Source organism: Episyrphus balteatus, chromosome 4 (genome assembly GCF_945859705.1).
Source record: "Episyrphus balteatus chromosome 4, idEpiBalt1.1, whole genome shotgun sequence".
In the NCBI taxonomy this organism is placed as follows: domain Eukaryota; kingdom Metazoa; phylum Arthropoda; class Insecta; order Diptera; family Syrphidae; genus Episyrphus; species Episyrphus balteatus.
This window is the reverse complement of record NC_079137.1, coordinates 11,362,952-11,389,962: the sequence shown is the minus strand read 5'-3', so window position 1 is coordinate 11,389,962 and position 27,011 is coordinate 11,362,952. Positions and strand designations below refer to the sequence as shown.

The following is a 27,011-nucleotide window of genomic DNA, read 5'->3' as shown; positions in this document are numbered from 1 at the left end:
GGGAGCTCTTTCCGAATTTGAAAACCGTTTTTGTCAAAAAATTTCCTTCCGCAGAAAATATAATTTAATGGGACATAGAACAATAAAAACAGGGAAGTAGCCTTTTGAAAATGAGCCCGAGTATTCTTGATTGTTCTAAGTCCCATCATATTTTGTTCTAAGTCCACTTTTTATAAGGAAAAAAACGTACTTGTATAGGAATTGCTCTATGTCCAATTTTGGGTTTTTAGTTTAAAAAAATATTTAAAAAAAGTTTGCACCTACTAATGAGGTAAACTTTATAAAAAACATAACTTGAGTGGCAAACGAGCAGAAAATTTTCACTTTAAACGAATTTGAAACTTAAAAATCGTGCCCTGTAAAATTTGCTTTTTGTGACTTAGAACAATAATTTTGCTTTACGGCGACGATATGTTGCGGTAAAACCAATATTTTTGTATCAAATTACAAAAACTACTTCTTTGTGGAAACTTTTTCTTTCACTTTAAAAATGGTGTTGTTTCGAGTATTGTTCAAGAAAGTTATCATCATTTTTATCACTAAGGGATCTTATGTTGCAGTCAAAATGTTGGTATCAAGCAAAAATATTCAACAAAAATATTTAACACTCAAATATAAACCGTTCCCAGTTTATGAAATGTTCATACAAATTCCAGGTATTCCAAAAATAGATACATCGACCTTTTTGTTGTATCTATTTACCATTCAATTCCGCCAAAGCCTCGTCACTGTCAACTAGTGTCAAATTCATGCGGGTAGTATGCATTGTGAAATCAAAATAGATGTCTCACATAAAATTTGTAAACCTTGATAAAGTTTCATACGAGGTCTGGGGCTTTAATTAATTACCCAATGCTTATCACATTCTAATTGCACCAAATATAAGCTTTGCAAATCACTCAACCAGACTAGAGTCTAATTCATTCATCGACTTGGTAAACATGTTCGGGCCTTTAGCGTTACTCGCTCTATTCATTTCTGGTAACTTCAATTTCGGTTGGGGTTATCCCAGTGAATCACTACCAACTCAAATCGCCGATATTGATGAATTCAATCGAATTGTTGGTGGAAGTGCAACTAATGCACCAATTCCCTATCAAATTTCAATGCAATACAACAAAAATGGTGAATGGAGACATTTTTGTGGAGGATCAATTATTGCCGAGGATATGGTTTTAACTGCTGCACATTGTGTCCATGGACAAAAACCGAATCGAATGTCAGTACTAGCTGGAACTTTTGATTTTCGACAAAGAGATGGATCTCGTCATGAGATTGTTGGTTATAAAATTCATGATAACTATCAAGAATTGGTTACAAGTGATATTGCATTGGTCAAAATTAATCCTCCTTTCGAATTTAACGAGAAGATTTCAAAAATCAATGTTTTCGGAACGAAGAGAGTTGGAAATAAGGAACCAGTGACTTTAACAGGTTGGGGTTCAATATCTCCATGGATTTATGGACCATTTCCGACAAATCTTCAAATGCTCAATTATACAACTATTTCGAATGCTGAATGTAAACAGTCATTTGGGAGAGTTACCGAAACTGAAATTTGTGCCTATCAGTTCTTTTTGAAAGGAGCTTGTGCGGTAAGTGTTAGCTTTTTTGAAAATAGTAGTTTCTTGACAGGTTTTTGTGATTTTTTAAACAGGGTGATTCCGGCGGTCCATTGGTAAACCGTGATCGTAATCAACAAATTGGAATTGTTTCGTATGGAACTAGCATCTGTTCGGCAGGATTACCTGATGTTTTTACAAGAGTTTCGGTTTTCGAAGATTGGATCAAGGAAACTATGGCCAGTGACAGTTGGAATTAGATGTGAAAAAATGTAAACATTGGCAGGTTTTATTTATTTAAATACATTTAAGTTGAGCAAATTAAAGATGTTGAGTCATGATTTAAAGTTTTGTTAATCGTCTAAACAACTTTATAAATATTTTGTAAAGCTGTTCACATCTCCCCACAAATTAAAGTTTCACAGATATAGAACAGTCAATACTTCAAATGGACTCGAAATATTATTTATTTAAATTTAAAAAACATGAATTTTGATAAACGGTTGTATACTTTTAGGAGGTTTTATGGATTTTGATAAACTGTTGCATACTTTTAGGAGGTTTTATTTTATTGTGAGTATGATTTAAAAGTATTGAAATTAAAGTTTCACAGATATAGAACAGTCAATACTTCAAATGGACTCGAAATATTATTTATTTAAATTTAAAAACATGAATTTTGATAAACGGTTGTATACTTTTAGGAGGTTTTATGGATTTTGATAAACTGTTGCATACTTTTAGGAGGTTTTATTTTATTGTGAGTATGATTTAAAAGCAAATTCAATCCTAAGTGGGCTTTAGGTCACGAAGATAGGAATTATTATGATTTAAAAGTATTGAGTTTCATATTTATCAGCTGGAAAGTTGTTTTTCAGTTTGTTTTTTTATTTTTGGGAAAGAACAAAGTGGAACCCCTTGCCAAAATAAATTCCATTTTTCAAAATTTCCTCAAAATCAATCAAAAAAGACATCAAAAGAAACGTCTCTTTTCAAAACTGAAAACTAAAAGTTTCTTGAAGGTCTGGTTCCTGAGATATTTCTAACCAAACATTTTGTATTTTCATTCCGAAGCTGATATCTTATTACCAAAGTCTCAAAACAAGTTTTAGTTTACATATATGAGTTCACAGTGAACGGATCTATGCATTTCGGTGAAAAAATTACAAATTTATTTTTTCACATTTTTGAGAAAAAATCAAGGTTAACCCCTTACAAAAAAAAAACCATTTTTAAAACTTCCCCCAAATCCATTTTGTGAGACATCAAAAGAAAGGTCTATTTAAGCCCTATTTATAATTAAAAACTTAAAGTTTCTTGGAGTTCTGGTTTCTGAGATATTTCTAACCAAACTTTTTTTTTTCATTCCGAAGCCGATATCTTTTTACCAAAGTCTCGAAATAAGTTTAAGTTTACATATATGAGTTCACAGTGAACGGGTCTATGCATTCCGGTGAAAAAATTAAAAATTTATTTTTTCACATTTTTGAGAGAAAAAAAAATCAACAAAAAATTTCATTTTTAAAAAATTCCTCCAAATCCCAAAAGAAAGAGCGCTTTAAGTTCTATTCACAACTAAAAACCTTAAGTTTCTTGGAGGTCTGGTTCCTGAGATATTTCCAACTAAAGAGAGTAAACTATTACAACTGTTACACTGATATTAGGTAATAGACTTGGTTAAAGTAATTACCTAAATAATTCAATACTTCACCAACAAATTCCTCTCAAAACCTTAAGAGATAAATTTCTTGACGTTAATAAAGAAACACAGCATTTCTTCAATTGCACATAAGCTGTATGAAGAACAAAATTACTAATAATTGATTTATTAGACAGCTTATAATCGGTTATCTAATATTTCGACTCCACGAGCTAGAATTCAGCTAACAATAATTGTCTCATGAAATAAATTCCACAATATGATTGTTTAAAATTCCACAAATCTCTTCTAATCTTTTAAAATGAAAACGTATACAGTATTTCGCTTATTACTTGTTTTCATTTTGAACCAATATGACATCTATTGGAGTTATAACCTTGTGTTGTCTTATTATTTGCACCAGTAGCAGTGACATCAGTAGGTACACTCATTTCATCAACTAAAAGTGTGGATCTAAAAATATTTCAACTTCCTACAGCTACTGATGAAAAACCAAGTCCAAATTTAACATCCTTTATAATTTTTGGCCAAGAAGTATCCTCTTCCGTTCCGTATATAATTTCAATTCAATACCAAATCGCACATCGACAATGGAGTCATGTTTGTGGTGGATCGATAATATCATCAAAATATGTCCTTACAGCTGCACATTGTATGGTACCCTATTTCGACGATCCTGGTATCAAGAAATTTCGTATTGTGGCCGGAATAACTAATCTTCAAAGCAGAATTGGCTCCCGACACAAAATTATCTCCTACACTCCTCATCCAAAATTTGAACAACATTTCATGGGTTATGATATTGGTGTGATAAAAGTTCATCCAAGATTTAAATACAATAAAAAGACCATAGCTAAAATAAGATTTGATAGTTCCCAACGAGTTTTGGATAATATTCCAGTGATTTTGCATGGATGGGGATGGACAGGATATGAATATCCTGAACGACTTCGTTCAGCTAACTTTACGACAGTGTCAGAAGAAGTTTGTAAATCAGTGGGAATTGATGATCTTGCTTCGACGGATTTATGTGTTGTTAGCCTGAATCATAGTCTTAGTTATAAGGTAACGGTGATTTTTTTTTAAAACCACGCTAAGTATTATAAAGTTTCTATTATTTCACAGGGAGACTCTGGTGGGCCCTTGGTAAATGAGCAGCGAAATCTTCAGCTTGGAGTTTGTTCTTATGGAATTGAATGGACTCCAACTACAGTCAACTTTAGCTTCCCAACTATTTTTACCAGAGTTTCTGAGTTTTCTGAATGGATCAAAGGTGAAATTAGAAAATGAAGATCCCTTAAAGAAAATCCAGGAAAAGAGGGTTTGACTTTTTGTATAAATATTAATTAAAAACAAAACCACAAAGTTTCTTTGTTTAGCGAAAAAAATTATTATTATTTCTTTGACATTTCTTCCATTTTTTGTCTCTGGCTGAAACAGAAAGAAAGGTTTTATAAAAGACCCTAATACACACAAAACATGGCGTTCTTTGTAATTTCTAATCTGTTTACTTAATCATATTCATCCTCTTTTCGCTGTCTTCAATGAAAATATTCTCCAAAGTTTCCTTTTGCGTATATACAAAAGGATAACACACTCTCACTACTTGTGATGTATTTTATGCAAACATATAAGTCAGAGGAGACAAAGGAAGGAACTTGGAGTAATGTCATACAAAGAGTATCATACAGAGGGAGTAACTGGTGCATTGTTTGTTGAAAAATTAATAAAAAACCATGAATGTCCTTTTCAAACCATAAAGAAGACAGGATACTCTTATCCTGTAATGATATGATACAAAAAAGAGTTGGAGGTTTGTTAAATTATTAGCTTTTGGTATTAAGATTGTCAGACATGTGAGATCAAAGGGTTGTTTATCTTATGACATTTTAATACTGTTGACGGTGGTCTTTATAGGATTATCCTTTATTGGGCTTAAACGTATACATAGAAAAGGAATATGGGAAAATATTACAATTTGAACCATTAAATTAATGTAAAAGGAATCAATTGAAGACTGAATGTAATTATTGAAGTAATCGCCTTGAAACTCAGAAAAACATTAAAAAGTATGCAATGTTTTTTTTTTTAGACTGCTTAAATGTCATGAAAACTTCTTGGTAATGCATACCTACTTCAGCTCCTCTTAAGGCTTGGAAAAGGAAAGGATTTACCTTCAAAAACTCAAGTATTTAATGTAACAAGAGGTAAATAATTAACAAACAGGTAAAAATATGCAACAAAATTTAGTGTGGAAGCCATTTCAAACTAAGCAGAAGCCATTTGGCGTAATTCCTAGTTTAAAAACTCTGGCTTTTTATGACAAGAGTTATACTTTGCAGTCCCGAATAACAATTTTACTTCTATAAAACTTTAAAGGTGTTTCATTAGCTTCGGTAAAGCTTTATAGAAAATTGTAATTCCAGGAATAACTATTATTAATAAAAAGATTAACAGATTTGTTTGACAGAAAGCCGTGTTCCGTTAATTACTCGAAAACGAAGCCGCTTTTCAAAACCAAAATCCTTCTGTAAAATGAAATTTATTCCTAAATCAAGTAAGTTCATCAAATGACAAATGTTACACACGACTTGATCTAAGTTTCTGACCTTTGGTCACTTATAGAAGTAATAAAAACCAAATAGAACAAAAAAACACTCGCACACTTCACAGAAGAAGAGATAGGAGTACTCTGCACAAATCTTATGATAAAAATCTTTAAAGGAAATTTTCAAACAAACAAAATGAGAAAAAAAAACTTAAAATACAGATCTCAAACCTAAAAGTCGACACCACACCGTGAATTCAAGTTAAAAAATATCTATAAAGCGAGTTTGTGTTCCTCGTCGGTGGTGGTGCTGGCTGCTGCTGTGTTTTTTTTTATTCCTTAAACCCGCATCCAAAATGATCGCAACGTGCACACATAAACCAATAACCAAGGTTTCATCCAGAGTCAGACTTCTCTGACTCCTTTAAGTTTTTTTTTTTTTTTGGCCAAATTTCCTCCTCTCAAACAGCTTTGTGGATCTGTGAATTAATATGTTTGGTAAAGTCATTTTCCATAAGGAACATTGCCGGGTATTGGATTCCATCAGCGCCATCAGTTTCACAGCATGGTATCCTGGCCCTGGGTTGGTTCCTATACAACAACGATCACAGACAAAGACAGAGGTCTGATGCTTCCAAGATTCGCGCCAGGATTCGCCGCGATTGGTGGTTGGGGTATGTTCGTTTGTAGTGTTGCGAAATTTTGAGAAATCATAACAATAAAATTGTTGCGGGACAGATTTTTTTTTGAATTTTTTTCTCCTTGCTTCAAAGTTGGTACACACTTTTGGCTTTTATAGGAATTTCACCAGGAGGATAGAAGTTATAAGCATATTCGCCAAATTGAAAAATTATCTCTTTTTTTATCGGTATAATTATAAGTGGTCATTTAAATTTTTTCGTTCATAGTGTTCATAAAAATATTGGATTTTTCGCTAACTTGATGTGAATTTAGCGAAATCAAATCTCTCGAAGAAATTTGATCAAACTTGGAGTTATTAAAAAAACTCGTCAGTAGCTTGACGTGAACTAGCTGTCATAGCTTCGATTTTATCGTAAGATAAATGTTTTTATACAAGATCTAGATATTTCGCTTAATTCATATAAACTCAGCGAAATAAATTTCAGCAAAAGCATTTTATCAAAATTTTAGTTGACTCTTATTAGTTCTTGTATTTTTTTTTTGTGGTTAGGTACCCACATGTTTTTATTAAATTTTATTTTGTTAGGCTACTTTTCGCTAAGTTCACATCACCTGAGCGAAAAATATAAAACTCATGTTAACATAATGAACAACAAGACAAAAATATCAGCAAGATTAAAGTAAATTAATGAGAAGCTCAAAGCTAATTTGTGCGCAGTTCTTTTTCGCTAAGTTGAAATTAAGTGGGCGAAACTCCAAATTTTTTTTTGAAAACTATTTATAATTGACAAAATAATAAACTATTACAATACTAAAGATACACCAACATCTATTCTCCTTTCGATTGTTGAAAATTGTTTCGCTAAGCTTTTTTAAAAATCATATTTTTTTTTCTTTAATTCATTTTAACCTAAAAGACTTGATAGAAATTCACCTTGAATCCTTCTTTTTATTTATTTTTGTCTTATAAGAAAAGATTTGCAAATCGGATAGGAAAACTACGCGGGAATTTTCTGAAGAAATCTTCTCTTTCGCAAGCTCTCAGTCAGTCTTCTTGGCTTCTCGTACATGCAAAAGGCTATAACCAATGTCTTCATATTTGTTTTTTTTTTGTTTTCTTTTCAACTCTTGAAGAATTTTCCCTATAAACCTTATTCCCCATCATACATAACAGCCTAAGCCAATTATGATGACAAACCCTTTTATTGAGTCTTTAGAGTGAACTAAATCATCAACGCTTCTGTATTTTGTCGGCCTTGAGTCTTGACACTGTCCAGCCAGAGACGATTCTCAGGTAGTACCTAACCGAAAATGTCCTTGTGTTCTGTACCGCCATACCACTGTCATAAATAATATCGCGTGTTATCACGAATGAGGATCACTTCTTCTTCTTCTTTTTGTGATGACAAGCGGGTTCTGTGTGCAATTTCAGAGGAACTCTATATGCGTGTGTGGTCAGTGATTCGATTTTGTTGATGAAATTGTCGCTTCTTGGGTAGGAATTTTTTATCACACTGCCATGATCATCATCATCAGACAGAGTCCTCTGAGGAGGTCGGAAAAGTATAAAAAAGAAAGAAAGAAATATTTGAATTTAATTGCCTACTCGTGCTGCTGGGATAACAATCTCGGAATATAGTTTATAGGGTTTGGCCTTTTTGGAGATCATTTTGTCAATCGACAGCGGGCGGGATTGAATTAATTTTGTTAACGTTTTTGTTTGGTTTGATCAATTTGCATAGAGGCGGTAGCTGGACTTATAATTGACCTATAAAATGATAACTTTAACGACCTGACTGACGGACGGTAAACGATTTTTAATTGTGTTTGTTTGGATGGAGATTTTTCACTTCCCAAGAGTGAAAAATTGTTTAAAAGAGCTACTATACATAACATATGCAATTCAAAACTTATTCAAGTGTTGAAAATGGACCTCGAAAGAGTAAATTTTCCAAATATCATTATATTAAGTTTAATAATACATATAGAAGAGTATGCAAAGTATCCTTTTTTTTAATTTGGAAATTGCATGCAAATTTCTTTCAAGTTGATTTTTAGGTCGGATTCAAATTATTATTATTAAAATACTTGAACAATTTAAATGACTTTTCTTATGCTTAATAAATCACAGTTTTTTATGTGGGCTTATAAGTCAAATATTTTACTAATTTTTTTTTTTCTCGCGGAACGTCAATAAAACGTCATTAAAATACGTCAAAATGGGGTTGGAGTTAAAAATTATAAGAAAACCACATAAATTATTTTCAATGATTTTTACACTTGAAAAAATATTTGTATTGTATGGTTTTTATAATTTTTTATGGTAAAATAAAATAAATCAAATTAGTCTTCTTAACAGGAATATTATATGGATTACATTCAATCAAGTAAAAATTCTTAGTCAAATAAATCCACACCAGTGGATTTACTTTTTCCAAATTATAAATAAGAAAGGTCACCGTGGTGTATGCGTACTATTTTTTTTTAAATAATAAAACTAGTTGCCCTTTGTAACCAACTAAAAATGGGATGACTGACAAAAAGAAATAGTGGTTAAGCCTCGGCTAACCTTGGGCAAACGAAACACATCAGTGATAAACCCACGATTTTTACACTGAACAAAAAAAAAAAAATATTTTTTGAGGTAAAAAAAAATTATGCTCCTATAATTTTTAAACTAAGGACAGGATAGCGAAAATAAAAATTGGGCTATCCTGGACTTACCTTCGGTAAACATACTACGGTTTTAAAGTAACGACATTTTCACAGGAAAAAAAATTAATTTTTTCGGTTTCTGAATGAAAAAAAAAAAAGTTTTTTTTTATCCTTTGAAAAATGGTGGACTTAAGATAAAAAATGTGGGCTAATACTGAGCAAACGAACGTCAGTGAAAAATCAACGAGTCTAACAATGAACAGAAAAAAAATATTTTGTGTGGTTTTCAAAGTAAAAAATTTAAATTTGTTATAATTTTAGAACTAAGGATAGGCTAACGAAAATTATGTAAATTTACTGAGTTTATCGTTTACCGGCTTCATTCTATTCGATTTTTAAATTTTCTGCTTACCAAAAGTATCAGTTGATGCGTTCATTGATTTACCGAATTCCTCATGAATTTGAACATTTTTTTTTTATTAACTTTTATTACTTGATTTCCCCGTTGATCTGTTGAGTTGCTAGATTTACCGAATACGAATTCGTTCATCAATTTACTAGATTTTTCACTGGATTTACTGGATTTCTACACAATTTGCTGGATCCTCTCAATGGTTTGCTGATTTCTGTTAATTTAACGGATTTTAAAGGGCCTAATCCATAGAATCCGTCGCATCCGTCACGGTGACGGATTTAACTGACAGCTAGTTCTTATGAGATTCGACCCATAAACGCATCTGTCGAGTCCTTCATGTATGGGTCGGTTCTCATAAGATCGGGCTGGCAGTTGAAATCTTCGATGTAACTCATGCGACGGATTATATATGGATTGGCCCCTGAAGTCTCCGAATTCGTTAGTAAATTTTTCACATTCTTCAGTCAAATACAGATTTCCCCATAAGATTGGCTGAATTTTTACTATGAATTGTTTAATTCATCTATTAACCCCTTGTAGCCCCATGTGACATTTCTGTAACAAACCGAAAAAGATCGCCAAAAAGCTGTAAAAAACATATTTTTATTCTTTTAAAACTTCTTACATGATCTTTAAGAATTGCTTTATCGAAATAATGCGCCATATTTCAAATAAATAGCACCAATAGTTTTTAATTGGCTGTTAATGTTGAAAGTTCGGCTTTTTTGGAAAACAAGTAAATTTATGTAAAAACTACGAAATTCAGAAAAAATATTTTTCGTGCATAAACTAACGGGGTTTTATTTTTGGATTTTAGAAATGCGCCTAAAAATAAATATTAGATAGCTTTTTGTTTGAATTTTTGCATTTATATACAAAAATAAATTATTTAAACTATTTTTTTACTGCGTAAATTTCGAAATAACTAAGCAAATAATGAATTTATTGAATTTTTAAAAAATACGTGTTTTATTATAGCTAAAGCCCTTTCGATTTACATTATTAATTTTAAAATTTACGATGTTGGGTTACAAGGGGTTAATTTGTTAGATTGGGATGGATGGGATACATTTCAAAAAACTTTGAAGACCCCTTACTTGCTATTCACACTGTATTCAAAGATATTTGAGCCTGATTACATTGTGTTGACTATTGCGCAAAAGGACTTGTGTCTAACTATATGTGACACAAATGCGCATTCTACACCTAAATCCAGACTCAAACCAGAATTACCCATAAATGAGCTGGTGCTGGTTCGGACCGTATTCCCACTGTCCAACTTTGTATCTTGCCTCCTGTTTATTTTGTTTTGTTATTCAATTGACAATTTCTCCCCTCTTTCTGGGCACTTTCAGGTTTAACACAAATAAATTGATCAGTTTTATTGGCGCGAACAAATCTTTCATAATAACTCAACTAATTAATTGGTAGATGTCTGTAGTAAGTTTTTTGGTTTTGTTTCTTTCTGTGTACACTCTTCTCTAAAGATTGTAGTATGGTTACATTTTTATACAACATCGATGTACAGTACATATAATTTTAATCTTGTCTCATATCTAGAAACTACAAAAATATGCAAAAGTGTAGTTAATTTAAATTAATTGCATGTTGTGTTCCAAGCGAATCTGTTTGCATATTATATGGCTTGAAGCAAGATCTTCTCAAATTTAGCAATTGCTTCGTTTTCGTTTATATGGAAAAGAGAGAGAGTTAAGATATTAGTGCAACATCTGTACAATCTCAAGTATCTGGTGGTGCTCCTAGCTCCTATAGCAGCACACGGTCGGCCGGTTGTCGCGTCGAGTTCGGGAGCACATTATAATCTATAAATTGATGACATGAAGGGTGTGCTATGCCAGCTAAAACACTTAACCCCTATATTTCCTTAAGTTGTCTTTATGGTCATATAACCACTATACAGCAATTGGATATGTAGAAAATGTCGTCGATATGGATCCCCATTCATTAGGAATTGGTTGTGTTTTTTGACGTGCTTTGTTGTTGTATGCGTACGGGTGGCGCCTATTAATTTTTTTATTTGTTTCTTGTTACTGTCTCAATGGGACATAGTGTATATATGGTTGTGAATCGACAATTGGACAAGACAGTAGTTAATGATTGGTGATTGGATTGGATATTGTGCGTCATGGTAAATCTAACTTAAGTGAAGATGCTAGATTTCTTAAACATTTATTATGTTTTTGATTGAAAACTTGTTTATGAAGCTGTGAAGGTCTTTGTATTCATTAATTTAGAAAAACCTAAGGTTTAACTTCAAGAAAATCAACAACGCTTTGAAGAATTGCAGAAATTCGTAGAATACTACTGAAAAGTTGGAAGATTTTTGACAACGAGTGCGATTTAAGAAAGTTTCAAAAGTATTCTTAAAGAATTCTGACTGTGACTTAAGGAAGAGTTGATTGCCAAAGATTTTAAAAATTTAAGAATTTGAACTAATTTCGAAGAATTATGTCCAATTCTTAAAAATGTTCAACAAATACGAAGAAAAAAGTGTCGGTAAGGATTTCCTCCCTTGAAGAATTTTTGTTGTCAATTTCAGCTACAAGGAAATCACCAATACTTAAAGAACTACAACAAATACTGAGAAAACAGTCAAAAACTCCGAAATTTATTGTGAACGGTTTTATAGTTTTATTATGTTTTTGATTGAAAACTTGTTTATGAAGCTGTGAAGGTCTTTGTGTTCATTAGTTTCGTAAAAAGCAAGGTTTAATTTCAAGGAAATCAACAATGAATTGAAGAATTGCAGAAATTCGTATAAAACTGCTGTAAAGTTTGAAGTTTGTTGACAATGAGTGCAATGTAAAAAGTTTCAAAAGTATTCTTAAAGAATTCTGACTGTGACTTAAGGAAGAGTTGATTGCCAAAGATTTTAAAAATTTAAGAATTTGAACTAATTTCGAAGAATATTGTCCAATTCTTAAAAATGTTCAACAAATACGAAGAAAAAAGTGTCGGTAAGGATTTCCTGCCTTGAAGAATTTTCGTTGTCAATTTCAGCTACAAGGAAATCACTAATACTTACAACAAATACTGAGAAAACAGTCAAAAACTCCGAAATTTATTGTAAACGGTTTTATAAGAAATATACCTATCGATCAGTGTTTTCACCATTTACTCTGTCGAGGTAAAGAAAAATGTAATAATTTATAAATTTTTTAAAAAAACTACTGCCATTCAAAGTTGTTGAATTTAAGAAAAAATCATAGATACCCACTTTGAAAAAGTTCAAGAAAAATTAAAATTTACTAGCAAAATAGTATCAGTGAGCATTTCCTTGTTGACTTCATCAAAATAAAGAGGTCTTTTTTTTTTTTGTTAATTTAATGTCAAAGCAAATCACTTAGAATTTAGAAGTTAAAAAGAATTTGCAGCAAAAAAAAAACATTGAAAAACTCAATAAACTTGGAGGAAAAAGTCGAAGACTAAAAATTGGTTGGAATTGTTCTGAATCCTTTTTTTTTAGACAAAAAATAGTTTACATTTGATAACTATTCCTGGAGCAATATTTTCCATCTTTATGAATAAATGAGCATCAAAGAAATAGGTAAAGTTTTTGGTTAATCAATTTCGTAAAAAGTTGTTCTGTGAACTTCAAGAAAATCACTACCTAACAACATCAACAAATTACATTAATTTGTCGGAATTTTCATGAAAATTCGTGATTTTTTTTTTGAATAGTTTAGTTAGAAAGAAATCGAAAATACTTTACTGTAGTGAAAAAAAAAAAAATGTTGAAAAAAATAAAAAACATTAAAAAGAAATGTCTACCACTTAAAAAAGTTTTTAACAGATTGGAGAAAAACCGCCAATAGGTAGGTACTATTTCAAAAGTTCAACAAACTTGGACAAAATAGTGGAAAAACTTAAAATTTGTTGACATACTCTCGGATTCTTTTAGACCATCGTATCGAAGTTTTAGTCATAAATGTTTGTTTCGTGGAAAGTTACTATTTAGAGATTGATCTTAAATGAAATTAGTTTTACAAATTGAGGAAACTTGAAGGAAACAGTCGGAAGGTTTATAATCCAAAGGCGAAAAAATTTTCAGTGAGTTTTTCGACACTGATAAAAACAACATTCTTTTGGAAAAATTCGACTATGTAGTCTTTTTATTTAAATTAAAGCGCTCAGCTTTTTGAACAAATTTATAGGAAAAAGTTGAAAAGTCTGACTAAACATTAAGCTTCTTTATAAATTTTTAACAATCAAAATGGTATCCGTCAGATTTTTTGAACATTAATGGTTTAGCTTCAAAAAATCATTAATTCTTTAAAAAGTTCAACTTTGAAAACGAATTCAGAAAACCATAGTTTCCGACTTGGATCGCTTGTTTTACTCGTAAATGGTCGTTACTAAGCTTTTAAGATGTTTTCCAGCCTTACCAAATGCAATAATGGTTCATCAGTATAGAAATATTCAATGGGATAGAATAGGAACAATAAAAAGTATAAAGTCCTACACATCGATAAAATAAAAAAAATAGCAATCTTCGCGCTTGGAAAAAATTATAAATTTTTGAAACTATTAAGCCCAAAGAAACAGTTTAAGGCTCAAGTTGTAGAAAATTTAAATAAAAATTTTAACCATATCTATTCAGTAAAAACATGCATCAACTCAGCAAATATTCAATAAATTATGGAATTTGGCAAAAACATCATTAAATTCAGTGATGAAAACAAAATAAGCTTTACTGTACCTTTCATGCAAAACACACTGTTGATTGTGTAAACGATGTACGCACATTCGATATACGCATTTGCGTAAATAAAACGCCACCACCTCTTGCCTTCTGTAAGCACTTTGACTGCGAGTTAAATAAAAAACAACTTTACACATTACAAAAAAAAAAACCTAAATAAAAAGACCCCAAATGACAACACAGAATCAATTTAAAACCAATTTGTCATCTAATTTACGAGACTGTATACTTTGGGACAACCAACGAACGTTCTTGGTTTCTGTCTTGATATTACTTGTGCAACTAACTGGGGACCGTGCGTCGGTCGTTGTCGTCGACGCACGCGGACAACAACAAATAAAACAGAACTTATCGCTCTCTGGTTAATTTTGCATCTCTTCAAAATAACTAAAAGAAGAAAAAAAAAAACGTAAAAACATCCCGCAAACACAGGAATATTTCTTATTTAATTTGTGTTTTGTTAGGTTCATCTTTGGAGAGTCAGTACAGAACAGAAAATAGCTCCTCTAGGAGAGGCTCCTGCTTCATTCTTGAAAGTTTGAAGTTATCTTTAGAGCTAGTGAGCAAGAGGGCAGGAGGACAAATGAAATATTGAATTAAAAACGATATGCGAGCGCGCGTGGTGCACTTTTGTTGTTTTTTTTTTTTCTGTATGCTGGCAAAGAAACAGAGCTTGGGGGCTTCTTGTATGCTCGTCTGGATTGGAATTTTAAGTCTTTGGGAGGCAATGCAAAGATTGTAGCACACAGTTGTGCGCACTAAGCACTGCTGGTGGTGAGTATAGTGACTTGCTGTTGAACCGATTTGCAGATGTCGTTTCAACGACAACGACAACGATGTTACAAATCGAAAGTTTGTCCGAATGTCTGTTGACTGTTTGTATGTTAGGATATCTGACATAAACTTGGCACGATCATGTGTAAATTATGAATGAGGGACTAGAGGGAGTTAATTTAGAGTAAAATATTTTTTATAATAATCTTGTACTAAAATTTTAAAATATATTAAAAAAAAAATGTTTCTAAATGGCGCCCGGGTAAAGTCAATTCTTCATTTGGGCCCTCCCCAGAAGGAATGTTTTGAAAAATTTCAATAAGAGCCCTAAAACTATATTGAAGAACAAAAACAATTTCGTATTAATTGTTTTCTTAAATGGCGCCCGGGTAAAGTCATGTTTTCATCTAAACACAGCAGATAAGATGGCTTCTATAAGCAAATTTCAATAAAAACATCAAAGTATCGAAAAATAAAATCAAGAGTTTCAATTTTATATTGGGCCCTGATATGAAGACTGGCCCTGAAATTTGGTTGAATAACAGACAAATTAATTTCATTCCAGTTTTTTTTTTTCTTAAATGGCGCCCGGGTAAAGTCATGTTTTCATTAAAAAGAAAAGATTCTTCCGAAGAATGTCAAAAAAGACCCTGAATTACGAACAGGGAAAAGTGTTTTATTTTAATTTTTTTTTTCTTAAATGGCGCCCGGATTTGAAAGTGATATAATCCAAGCAGAGACGATGAATGGCTGCATAAAGAAACTTTACTAAAAATACATCAAATTAATAATAACTAAATCTTGGAATAGTTGAAAGAGTTTTCAGTTCAATTTATTTTAAATGGCGCCCGGGTAAGGTCATGCTTTCTTGTTATCTTCTTAAAAAAGATGGTCGAAAGACTATTTTAATACTTGTGTGTGATAACTAACTTTAGAATATTGAACTTTGTGACCCTTAAAATAACAGAAAAGTGGAATACCCGAGATTGAGATAACAACACCCTTATAAGTCCATCAATAGGTCGAATTATTTTTATACTACGTCTCCATTCATATAGTTTTCTTTTTTTTATCAAAAAATCGTAAATCGATTAAGCAAATTTAAACTTACTCCACATGATGAATTCAATGAAAACTTTTAAGCAAATTCATGATTGTTGACACAAAAAACCATAAAACGTTTAGGTAAAGTAGCTATGGCTATTAGTCTAGAATCATTAATAAAATGTAAATTATGTAAATATGCTTTGGCTTATCGTTCATTGATGCCACTTAAGTGCCATAAATTAGTCATGAAAAGACAAATTTGATAGAATTTATAACCACTTTGTGTAAGAATTGAAATATCAAAAAACTAAAATAATGAATAAAGTTCTAAAATTAAAAGAATTTGACCTAATAATTCTTAAGCCTTCCATAATAATCTCCTAATTGTTTAGCCACTTTGTCTATAAATACTTGGATTTCAGGAACAAAGCTTGCAGAAAGTTTTGTGAATTTCTAGAAAGATGAACATTTTATATTTATTAGCGACAACGGTGACAGTTTTGTTATTTTCGGGGAAATCATGCCGTTGTGTTAAATCGTCAAAAAGTAACCGTGTTAATCAAAATATCAATCAAAAAATTACCCGAATCATTGGCGGAGAATTGGCTACCGACCCTATACCCTATCAAGTGTCTTTGCAAAATTTTTACACAAATTTCAATCAATGGCGACACATTTGTGGAGGATCAATCATTAGCAAGAATCATGTTTTGACAGCTGCTCACTGTACAAATGGAAAACCTGCTGAAAAATTATCCGTAGTTGTGGGTACATCGAATTGGAAGTCTGGAGGTTTTAGATATTATGTTCAATCATATGTTCAACATGAGCTATATACTTCGAAGGGAAAGGAAACCTATAATGATGTAGTAGTTTTAAAAGTCTCAGTACCATTTGAGTTTAACGAAAAAATTGCACCAATAAGTTTGGCTGATAATTTTGGTCGAAGTATGGAAATTAATTATCCCGTGACTATAACTGGTTGGGGAGTAACAGATATGTATAGTCAAATACTTATACCGGACAATTTGATGATGTTGAATTATTCGACAATATCAAATGAAGATTGCATACGGAGAGGTTTTAATGTTTCACCTAATGAAGTTTGTGCGCTGCATGGAAGGAAGAAGGGGTCATGTTTGGTAAGTTTTTAGTAATTTTTAAATAAAGAAAAGGAAAACACTGTTCATTCAGGAAGACTTTTTCAAGATTGTTAAAGATCGTAGAAAGTTATTGCATACTTTTTAGTATGCATTTTTAGTTAACATTGGCAATTTATTAATTTGTAAAAATAGTCCATCTGCTGAGTTTTCACGAGTGTCTTACAAGGTACTGAACAAAGTTTTCATAGAATTTTACGAGAATATTGCATACTTTTGTGTGTAAAATTTAGTAATCTTTTGAAATACTGATCGCATTTCTTTGTTTTTCGTTAATACTTGATGTGGGTTATTGCCATTGATTTATAGAGTTGTCTGTACATTTAGAGGTCAATAACTCCTTATGGGTAAAGACTATTGCATATTTTTAATCGCTCGATTTCTATGTAATTTGAAAATCTACGAGAACTGTGGTATTTCTACGGATGATTTGAAGCCTTTTTATAGTTCTGTAGCCAATTTACAAAACTTTTATATATTTGAAAGTATTTTAAGGTTCTTACTGCAAATAGATTTTAAAAATTTGGCTATTAACAAGCTTTAACATGTTTCAAATATTTACATTTTTTTAAGATTTTCAAAAGTTTTAAAACTCGTTGCATACTCTTTTACTATTTTAACAATTATTTTATTTATTATTTTAAAATACGCATTGTTGATTTGAATCAAAACATAAAATATTATTTTTAAAAAGAGCTATTCAAATTTTAGTAGATTTAAGCCGTCACGGAATGCACTTTTTCATCATTGAAAAAGTTATGCATACTTTTTAATAGTTCCTTAATTCTCGCCCAGAGTTGATTTTACTGCAAAGATTTATTAGACATTAAGTCTTTTAAAAATATCGATTTTAAAAACTTATTTTAAAATAAATTGCATACCATTACACATTTTGTCCCTTTTTTGCTCTCTAATACAATCATTTTGCACGATTGATATTGCTTGAAAAGCCTTTTAAAACCTTTTTAGACTGTTGAAGAAATGATTTTTAAATGATTTGTTTGGTCTTTGCACACTGTTGTGTGTTTGATTACTTTGTTTTCAATTCTCGCGACTCATATTCAAAATCTGCACATTCCATGTGAACTATAAGACTATCTTTGGGGTTTAAAGTTCTAGAATTTATTAGTAAAAATATAAGTTTTTTACGATCTTTAAAAATCATTGCATACTTTTGTATGGTCTTAGTAAATTTTACTTTCATTTTCATTATTTTAAATTTAATTTATTCTGACAGTGATTCTATTTAAATGATACAGATCACATCGAAGATTAGGTATATTTTTACAGTCTTATTGCATACTTTCAGGTAATTTTTAAATACATTTCCACTCGTTGTGCTTCTATTTTCAATACTTATCTATACACTTAATTGGAGTTTCAAAAAGTTTTTATAGTCTATCAATGTGTCAGTAGAATATATTTCCTTATTATTTGTTTTGGCTTTCAGAAAAAACAATGCATACGTTAAGGTGTTTTGCACAGTTTCTCAATTTTACAATCATTTTAAATTCTCGCACCATTTATATGATTTTAGCATCCTTACGTGATACCTATAGTTGAATTATAGAATTTTGACTTAAAGAAAAAAAATTGCATACTTTTGTGTGTTTTTCCACATATGTATTTCCACTCTTATTTCTATTATTTTCAATACCTGGGCAGTTGATAGGACTTTCAAAGTAATTTTAAGAGTCCTAAATTATTTCAGGAGGATAGTTTTGAGATGATTTGTTATTATCTTTGGAAATCAGTGCATACTTTTAGACGTTTTATACATTTTTACACTTTTTTAATCATTTCCAAAGCTTGCGTTTTACATGCTTTTTAATTCTTTAAGAGTTTTGATAAAATTGTGGAATTCATGATTTCCTTTAAGAAAAAAATTGCATACTTTTGTGAGATTAACATTTTCCTTTTTTTTACAGGGTGACTCTGGCGGTCCATTGGTGAATCGTGAGCGCAATCGTCTAATTGGTCTTGTCTCATATGGTTCTCGTATATGTGCCGATAACAAACCTGATGTCTATGTTCGAGTATCGAAATACATTCCATGGATTCTCAAAGCTATCGCAATTCATATTCCATAAAAGCAAACAAATAAATGTAAAACAAAAAATTCCATATAAAATAAAAAATAAAATCAATTTAATTGCTCTGTACGCTATAAGCGCAATCATTCCAGGTGTGTTTACTTTATTATTTTAAATAATTAAAACTCTACACATGGCCGCCCATAATAAAAAAAAACGCCCATAATTTTCTAAGACCTTCGCGTTCGCTCTTAAATAAATATAAAAACCAAACCAATTTACTAGCGATTCGATGCAGATTTGTACCGCGTGTGTTTCCATAAGAAATTCGATATTCGATTAGTGAAACTATTGCGAATGCCCACCTTTTGGGCCAATTACATGGCTATGGCGAGGAAAACAAACAGACATCAGAGACGTATCTATAAGAAGAACCCCACAACCTCTTCGGGTGATATTCCGATGTGGTTTTAGCTTTGGTTATCGTTATTCAGCCAGCCAGGGTCCATGGCGGCGACGAAGACCGCGACGCGATGCTGATGATGATGATGCTGCTGAAGGTGTGAAATCCAATATCCCCGAGACCTAATAATTTGTTCGCCAATGATTTCATCGTTTCTTCCTTATGTAACAACTCTCCTCTGTAGCTGCCTTACGGAGAATAGAACAATCGAACTATGAACATCGAAGAGTTAGTTCTATGGGGCGACCTAGGGCAGCATGCTGGGGCCATAGACTTGTGCTAACATTCGTTTCATGTAGATAACTCAAACATCCTTGTCGTCGCATCGTCGTCGTTGTAGTCATTGTGTTGGAGCAGCTGAAGCTGGAATCGAGATCGGGTCGGGACTTGGAAGAACTTAGCCTGCGCTGATGGGGCATCGGCTTACGTTTAATGTGCGAATTGTTTTAGGTTTTGTTTAAATGGGATTCTCTGTTTTCTTCCTTTTTTTTTGTGTTTCTGTATAGTTTTCTGTCCAAAGGTTTGTCGTGTCGTCGTGCCAGTTTTGTTTTCTCTGCTGGCTGGCGCGGTGTGGATGGAACAACATTAACCCTTGCAGTTGACCTGGTATCATACAATATTCCTTCTCTTCTTCGAATCTCTGTGGAAGCCCATAAGAAAGTCAACACTTCTTCGCGAAGTCTTTTCAATATTTTCACACTTTATCGTGGTTTTGTTTTATTTTATATAGAAAAAATAAAACCTTCTTGGACTTGGTTTAGGTTAAAGTTATTACTTGAGACAAGAGGATTTGTGACACTTGCACACCACACAAGCATGCTGTTGAATTACACCTCTCGCAAAGTTACAGTGTGTACAAATAGTTGGAACTCGAGAGGACACACACTCTCTTCTGCTGATGGCAAGGGACATTATGTCGAGCAATTGAAATGGACATGATAGTTTGTTCTGAGAAGTTCTCTATAACAAAGAGGTAAGCAAGCATAAGGGCACATGGTAGTGGTGTAGATATAGAATGTGTATTGGTTCAGAAGTAAATCAAGTTGGGATATAATGTTTTTTTTTTAGAGAAAAAAGAAAAAGAAATATAAAACTTAGAAAGAAAATTATTATAAAATTAAAAATTTGAAAAAAAAACGTTGCATACTTTTGTGTGGCTATAGTGTTTTTTTTTGCTATTTGAAAATTAAGGTCCTATTTCATAATTAGAGTTTAAAATTCATTGTTTAATCTTGATCGACGGCGGCTTTTTCTATTATTTTCAAAAATAACAACAATTTATTGCATACTTTTCACTGTAAGCATATTAAAAGCCCGTTAAAATCAGTGCAGAATTAATCGATAAATTTAATATTTTTGTGTGGTTTTCTTTCTTTTTATAATTTGTTTTGCGAAATTTTATACCATATATGTATTTATGTATGTAAGATTATAAAGATCTATTAAAATACATTGCATACTTTTCAATGTAATAAAATATTCCTACATACCTGATCCAATAATAATGACATTTTATTTAGTTTTGTTAGATCTTAAAGCGAGGATTAAGAACATTTTGCTACAGATTCTATTAAACAATTCGAATAGTTTTTGTTTTACATTGAAATGGGGTCAAATTGTTCATTAATACTAAGATTTTGTTATGAGTAAGCTATTAAAATTTTGTGTACATTGCATACTTTTGCATGTAAAAAACAATCCACTGAATAGTATTTCACACTGACACGATTATAATTTGTCATTTTATTGGGGTTTTGTTAAAGTTTTAATGCAGTTATTAAATACAGTGCATGTAAGCACATTAGTTTTATTGAATTTTGTAAAATTAGTAGCATACTTGAAGGAGATCGTAACCATTTTAAATAGTTATTAATTAGGGAAAAATTTTGTATGCTTTTAAGAATGTTAAGAAATTTAAAATTTAGAGTTTTAAGGAACTACAAAAAATCATTGCATACTTTTCGAAGTAATTTGGACTTCTCTAAGATTATTTATTTAAATCCTACCCAGTTGTCAACATTTTTAATGAATTTCGTTGTGTTTCCTAGGAATCGATATGGAGTCAAGTTTTAAAAAAAAGCTTGCATATTTTTGTGAGGACTTCTTACAATTTTTGATTTCACATGGAAATAGTTTGCATACAACTTAATAGATTTACAAAAATGGATTGCATGGTTTACGAAAAAACAACAAATTTGATGAAAAATTAGGACAAACCGCTAATTCGGAAAATCATTGGAAGGATGATTTTGGATTAAAACGAAAGAGTTAAGCGAATTGATGCACGAATTCAGCAAATTAACAGAAAAATTCAGCGAAACTTCTGACTCTACAACATCTCTTCCATGCCTTGAAACCGAACAACAGAAGTAGAGTGTGGAAAATGTGGCTTAGTGGCTAATATGGCCCACTACTTCTTATTCTTTTAGACGATTTTCTAAGCGTCTTTTCCGAAGGTGTTCAATTTTATAACAATAATGCTAAACTATGTCCTGATATCGAAAAGCAGAAGTAGAGAAAGTGTTAAATATGTACCCACGTGGGTAATATGGCCCACCACATCTTATTCCTGTTTTAGACTAGAGTCATGATCTCGAAAGTTATCACAACTCTCCCACTTTACTGCTTCACTCTGAATGATTCACCTGTGTGGGCCATATTAACCACAATTTTTTATTCCCAAACAAAATTATGAATTTCTTTTAGACTTTAACTTTTTGTACTGTTTGTACTGAAGTAATAAAAATTGTCAAGATGAAAGTGGAATTTGTCAACATCTTGGTCCTTTAGGCTTTTCCCCCAAAAGTTTCATTTGAATTTACCTCTTTTTCAGTTTAAATGCAAATTATTTCTTCCTTCCTGCCTATATTAATTTTTCCCTCGAAACAAGAAAAAAAAACTCTCATCAAACAATCATAAAATCATAACACATTCAAAACAACAATTAAAATGCTCCCATATTTTCCCACAAACAAAACACACTAGATGGCAGAGGAGAGGAAGAAACAAATTATAGAAACACACCAAGCAATTAATTTTCAATTTTCTCTCCCCAAAGTGTTGGTATTCGAAAACTTTATCGAGCATACAACTCGTGTGTCACACATATCATCAGCAATTATCCTTTTAAATATTTACACGCCTGTTATATCTCTCATATCATGATGGCGCGAGATGCGCCATTCAAAGCATATTTCTCGATTCCTTAAAGACACTCATCACATCCTGTACATGAATCCTTTGATACATTTTCATCATCATAATTTCCATATCTATAGTTGCCAAAGTCACCCTCTCTGACTCTAAGGCCGCCTCTTGTTCAATTCTAAAAATATATATGCCAACACGCACGCAGGATATTAATTTCAACAATACCTAAAACGTTTCATTTATGTTTCGTTTGGTTTTTTTTTTGTGTTTGAGGCTTGAGACAGATTCGCACGCTTTCAAATTGCCAAACAATAAACATGTCGCGCTCATGGAACCCAGCAAACTTATTCATATGAAACCCATAAACTCACACTCTAAACTAGGATATAATGGATCCATATGGGAGCATCCTTTTATATCCTTCTTCGCTAAAACGCATAACACCATATTGCTAGGGAAACGCCACGCGGTTTCTAATTATCATCCCCCGCATTTAGTGGTTTGGTAGAGATGAGCTGGATGTTAGAGGAAACATCCTGCAAAATTTGGTGTAGCGTAAATTAGGATTTTATCATTCGGGCTCATCATCATTATGTATATGGGTTGTGTTGGTATAAGGACATAAGGAGTCATTTCGGATGTCGTCCTTATTTGTAGGATGTCTCCTAAATTACACACATTATGTTTTCAGACATTTAGTGGAACAAGGATGTCGCGGTTTCGAAGTTCGACAGCAAACAAAAACAAAAAAACATCTCTCGTTTGTTTATTTTGATAATAAGTTTTGTACCAACAAAAAAGGAGTGAATATCTTCAAGAATTTGCAAGGTTCTTGTAAAGACTCTCTTTCTTCTTCGAAATTAATCACATTAATTCTCTCCCGAACAATGTTATGTCATTGAATTTAGTAAATCTCCTCTTTTTTCGTCTTCTCTTCATCTTTTACAATTGTTGTGCAATAAATGTCCCTGGAATACCTACGACAGCAATGGGCTTAAGCAAATCCTTACAAACTGCAGTTGTTATGTCCTCTCTCTCTCTCTCGTTTTTGCATTTTGGCGAAATTCCCTGAGATTTATGGCAACTTGCTTTTGCTTGCTGCTTGTTGGAAGCAAACAAACCTAACGCCAATTTGTTGCAACTCACTGAACTTTGTTTGGCCTGGCTATAAATTTAAATCACATTTCCTCTTTCCTCATCGTCGCTCGTCCGTCTCCGTCGTCGTCGCCTTGTTTTGTTGCACTTGCTTTACTCCAGCCTCTAGCCAGTACAAGTTTTTGATGACGGGTAAAACGGTGGAAAATTATTAACATGAACGTGAAATTGATTTATCACCACCACCAAATACAAAAACATCGTCGATTCTGATTAAACGGTTTGAGAGAATTGGTATATGTATACAATTTCAAGGGAAAAGCGCAGCGTATAGCAGGATGCGTTTTTACCCCCAAAAATCACTTCATGGAACATGGAAATACTGGTAGAAGGATTATCACCAAGAAACTGCAGACAGAAATACAATTGATGGCCTATAACAAAAAAAAAAAGGTATACTAACACCTTTGTCAATTTGGATTAAGATTTGCAGTTTGAATTCAAGTTCAGCTTAATTTAAAAAATCTCGAAGCTTTCTACTTTCTTTTCATTTTAGGCAATTCAAGTCCGCAGAATTTTCTGCATCGAGATTCTATTGCCATTATTGTACCACACATGGTTTTCAAAATATGTCTTTTCAAAGTTTGTAAATTTTTTTGAACTCGAAAATAGAAAATGTGAATTTTGTTTTCATATGCCTAATTTCTTAGTTTTTATTTTATTATATTCCACCATTTTTTATAAATTCTTTTCGAATTCGAATTCCGGAGATGACTTTCTGAAAATAATGGATCAGACCCACATTATTTCTGTACTGTATATCCGACGTTTTTTTACCAAGAAGGGCTAATTTTCGATTATAAGCAAGCAATACGTTGCAAATATCAATTAATTTGATTCCTTTGGAATTTTCGAATTCGAATTTCGTCGCTTAAAATAATTTGAAATTTTGTGGAAATTTTTTCTTGGAAATGCATTCTTTTGCATATTCTAATGAAAGCTGAAAAGATTTGAAGCGACCTGAAGCCCAAGCAATCCACTGCCAATGAAATTCAGTTAATATTCGGCCCGTCGTCATCGACCGTCTTGAACTTTTCAGAGTTTTGAATAAAATTTAGTTTTCTTTTGTTATTTTTGTTCTTTTTTGATCAAAATTGAGTTTTAAGACAATTTTTAGATAACAAATAAGTTCAAAAACTTAAACTTAAAAAGTAGCCAAAACAATATTTTTTCTTGTTCTTGACTCCTGCCTATAGATGGTACTATATTCATTTTGATGTGAAGTCATACTGCCTTTAAGGGGGGAAATCCCTCCAGACGACACCTTTTTTACTATTTTCTTATGAAAAACTGAAAGCACTTATTGAAATTTGGAAAAAGACAAGACATTACTGACATTATCAAGAATTGAAAAAATTTTTTTTGAAATGAAAAAATAACAAAATGGCGGCTCTGGAGCCTTTCAAAGTTGACGCCTCTAGTTTGCGCCGTGCAATGTACAGGTCCAGGAAATCATCTTAAATCAAAAAGGAAATTTTTTTCCGTTAGATGATATTAGTACGCATTGCATGAACCTAAATTTATTTTTTTTAAATGAAAAATAAAAATTAGAAATCAAAAAAACGAAAAAAAACATGTTTTTTTTACAAAGAAGTAGTTAAAAAAAATATTTACTGTACAAATTTTATTCAACTTTTAGGTTCATGTTGTGGCCAATGGTTTAAGGAGTAATTTGCTTCAAATTTCAAGTCGATAGCTTCATTAGTTTTTGAGTTACATTGCGTTTAAAGTTTTTGTTTTCGTACTATGGTAGGTTCGGAGCGCATTGGTTTCGGGACTATCTAGGCACTTTTGAGGCTTCATTTAAGGCTAAGACCACTGAAAATAGTTTCTTCGGTTGATAAATAAATTTATTACGCAAAAAAAAAATAATGCAAAAATAAAAAATTCCGGAGGGATTTCCCCCCTTAAGCGGACAAGTAATTTCATTCCAACGATACCTCATTTTTTAAATTGTGGTTAGTAGTCAAGAAGTTATGAAGGAACAGATGAACATAGAGAAATTTAAGTCCTTTAATTTAAGTGTACATCATTTTGTTACATTTAAATACGATAGCTTTTTTCTTATACAAAAAACTGCAACACTTTTTTTTCTCTAAAAATAATTACGTCTAGGTACCTACAAAAAAAAAATTAATTTTCTCCATCCTGGAACGCACAAATGCGAAACTCATTTTGGTAAATCATCGTCAAATGCATCATCGCATCCTCATAAATTCTCACTTTGTTTTTTTTTTTTCTTTTTAAATAACTCGCCCATTTTTTAATTTTGACTAAAGGCCATTGTCCAGTACCGACGACAAAAAACGCAGCCACCGACTGCCAGCGTTTTTGTATGAAACGAATTGAACACCGGAACACAATGTTTGTCGCACGTGTAGAACAGCCTTAAAACTGTTAATATTTTAAAAGATGTGCTTTTAATGAAATTAACAATTTTTGTCTACATTGTCAACAAACTTGAACTCGATATCTTAAACATAAGATATAATGTTGGTATCTGTCACTTTTGACAGAAAAAAAAATGAAAATTTTCCATGCCTGGAACGCATTCGTAAAGGCCATATAAGTCTAGTTAATGACAATATCTTTTACACATGCAATATACTCCTCACGTAAATGAGAATTACATCTCCCTATCTCTCTCTCTCTCTCTATCTCTCTCTCTCTCCAAAGTCGAACTACCTACTTTAATGTATGTGACGAATGTGTTTGCTAAAGTTTTTTTTACAAATAAAACTAATTAATTTCAAACTTTTCTTAAAAAAGTTGACAGCTATTGACTTTGTATGTTGTATCTGTCAGTTTCACCGAAGTAATCGCATTCTGAAATTTCTTTAATCGTGGCTGAAATAAGGAACACGGCTAATATTGTGATATACTTCTTTCATCAGCATTTCATCTCTTGAAGGAAGATAAAGATCAGTTTCGGTTTATAACGCTGTATCTCTAATTTGAGAAAGATTTTGGTTGCTTTTTTTTTCATTTTCTATTGAAATTACCTCTGTAGCCTTTTGACAGAAT

The 27,011-nt window shown here is 31.9% G+C and overlaps 1 protein-coding gene across 1 annotated transcript; it reads left to right on the top strand.

Annotated features, from left to right (window-relative positions):
* The first annotated feature begins 516 nt into the window (after nucleotides 1-516).
* Nucleotides 517-19,342, top strand: LOC129918181 (transmembrane protease serine 9-like). The gene is made up of 6 exons (XM_055998565.1): nucleotides 517-1,595; nucleotides 1,658-1,811; nucleotides 3,701-4,287; nucleotides 4,348-4,502; nucleotides 16,484-17,168; nucleotides 19,115-19,342. Exons 1-6 carry the CDS (start codon nucleotides 942-944, stop codon nucleotides 19,274-19,276), a joined length of 2,397 nt encoding a protein of 798 aa, XP_055854540.1. The 5' UTR covers nucleotides 517-941; the 3' UTR covers nucleotides 19,277-19,342.
* The last annotated feature ends 7,669 nt before the right edge of the window (nucleotides 19,343-27,011 follow it).

Coding starts and splice junctions, on each gene's coding strand:
- LOC129918181 (XM_055998565.1), top strand. CDS start 942: ATGTTCGGGCCTTTAGCGTTACTCGCTCTATTCATTTCTGGTAACTTC. Junction 1,812..3,700: donor GGAAACTATGGCCAGTGACA/GTTGGAATTAGA, acceptor AACTTCCTACAG/CTACTGATGAAAAACCAAGT. Junction 4,288..4,347: donor ATCATAGTCTTAGTTATAAG/GTAACGGTGATT, acceptor ATTATTTCACAG/GGAGACTCTGGTGGGCCCTT.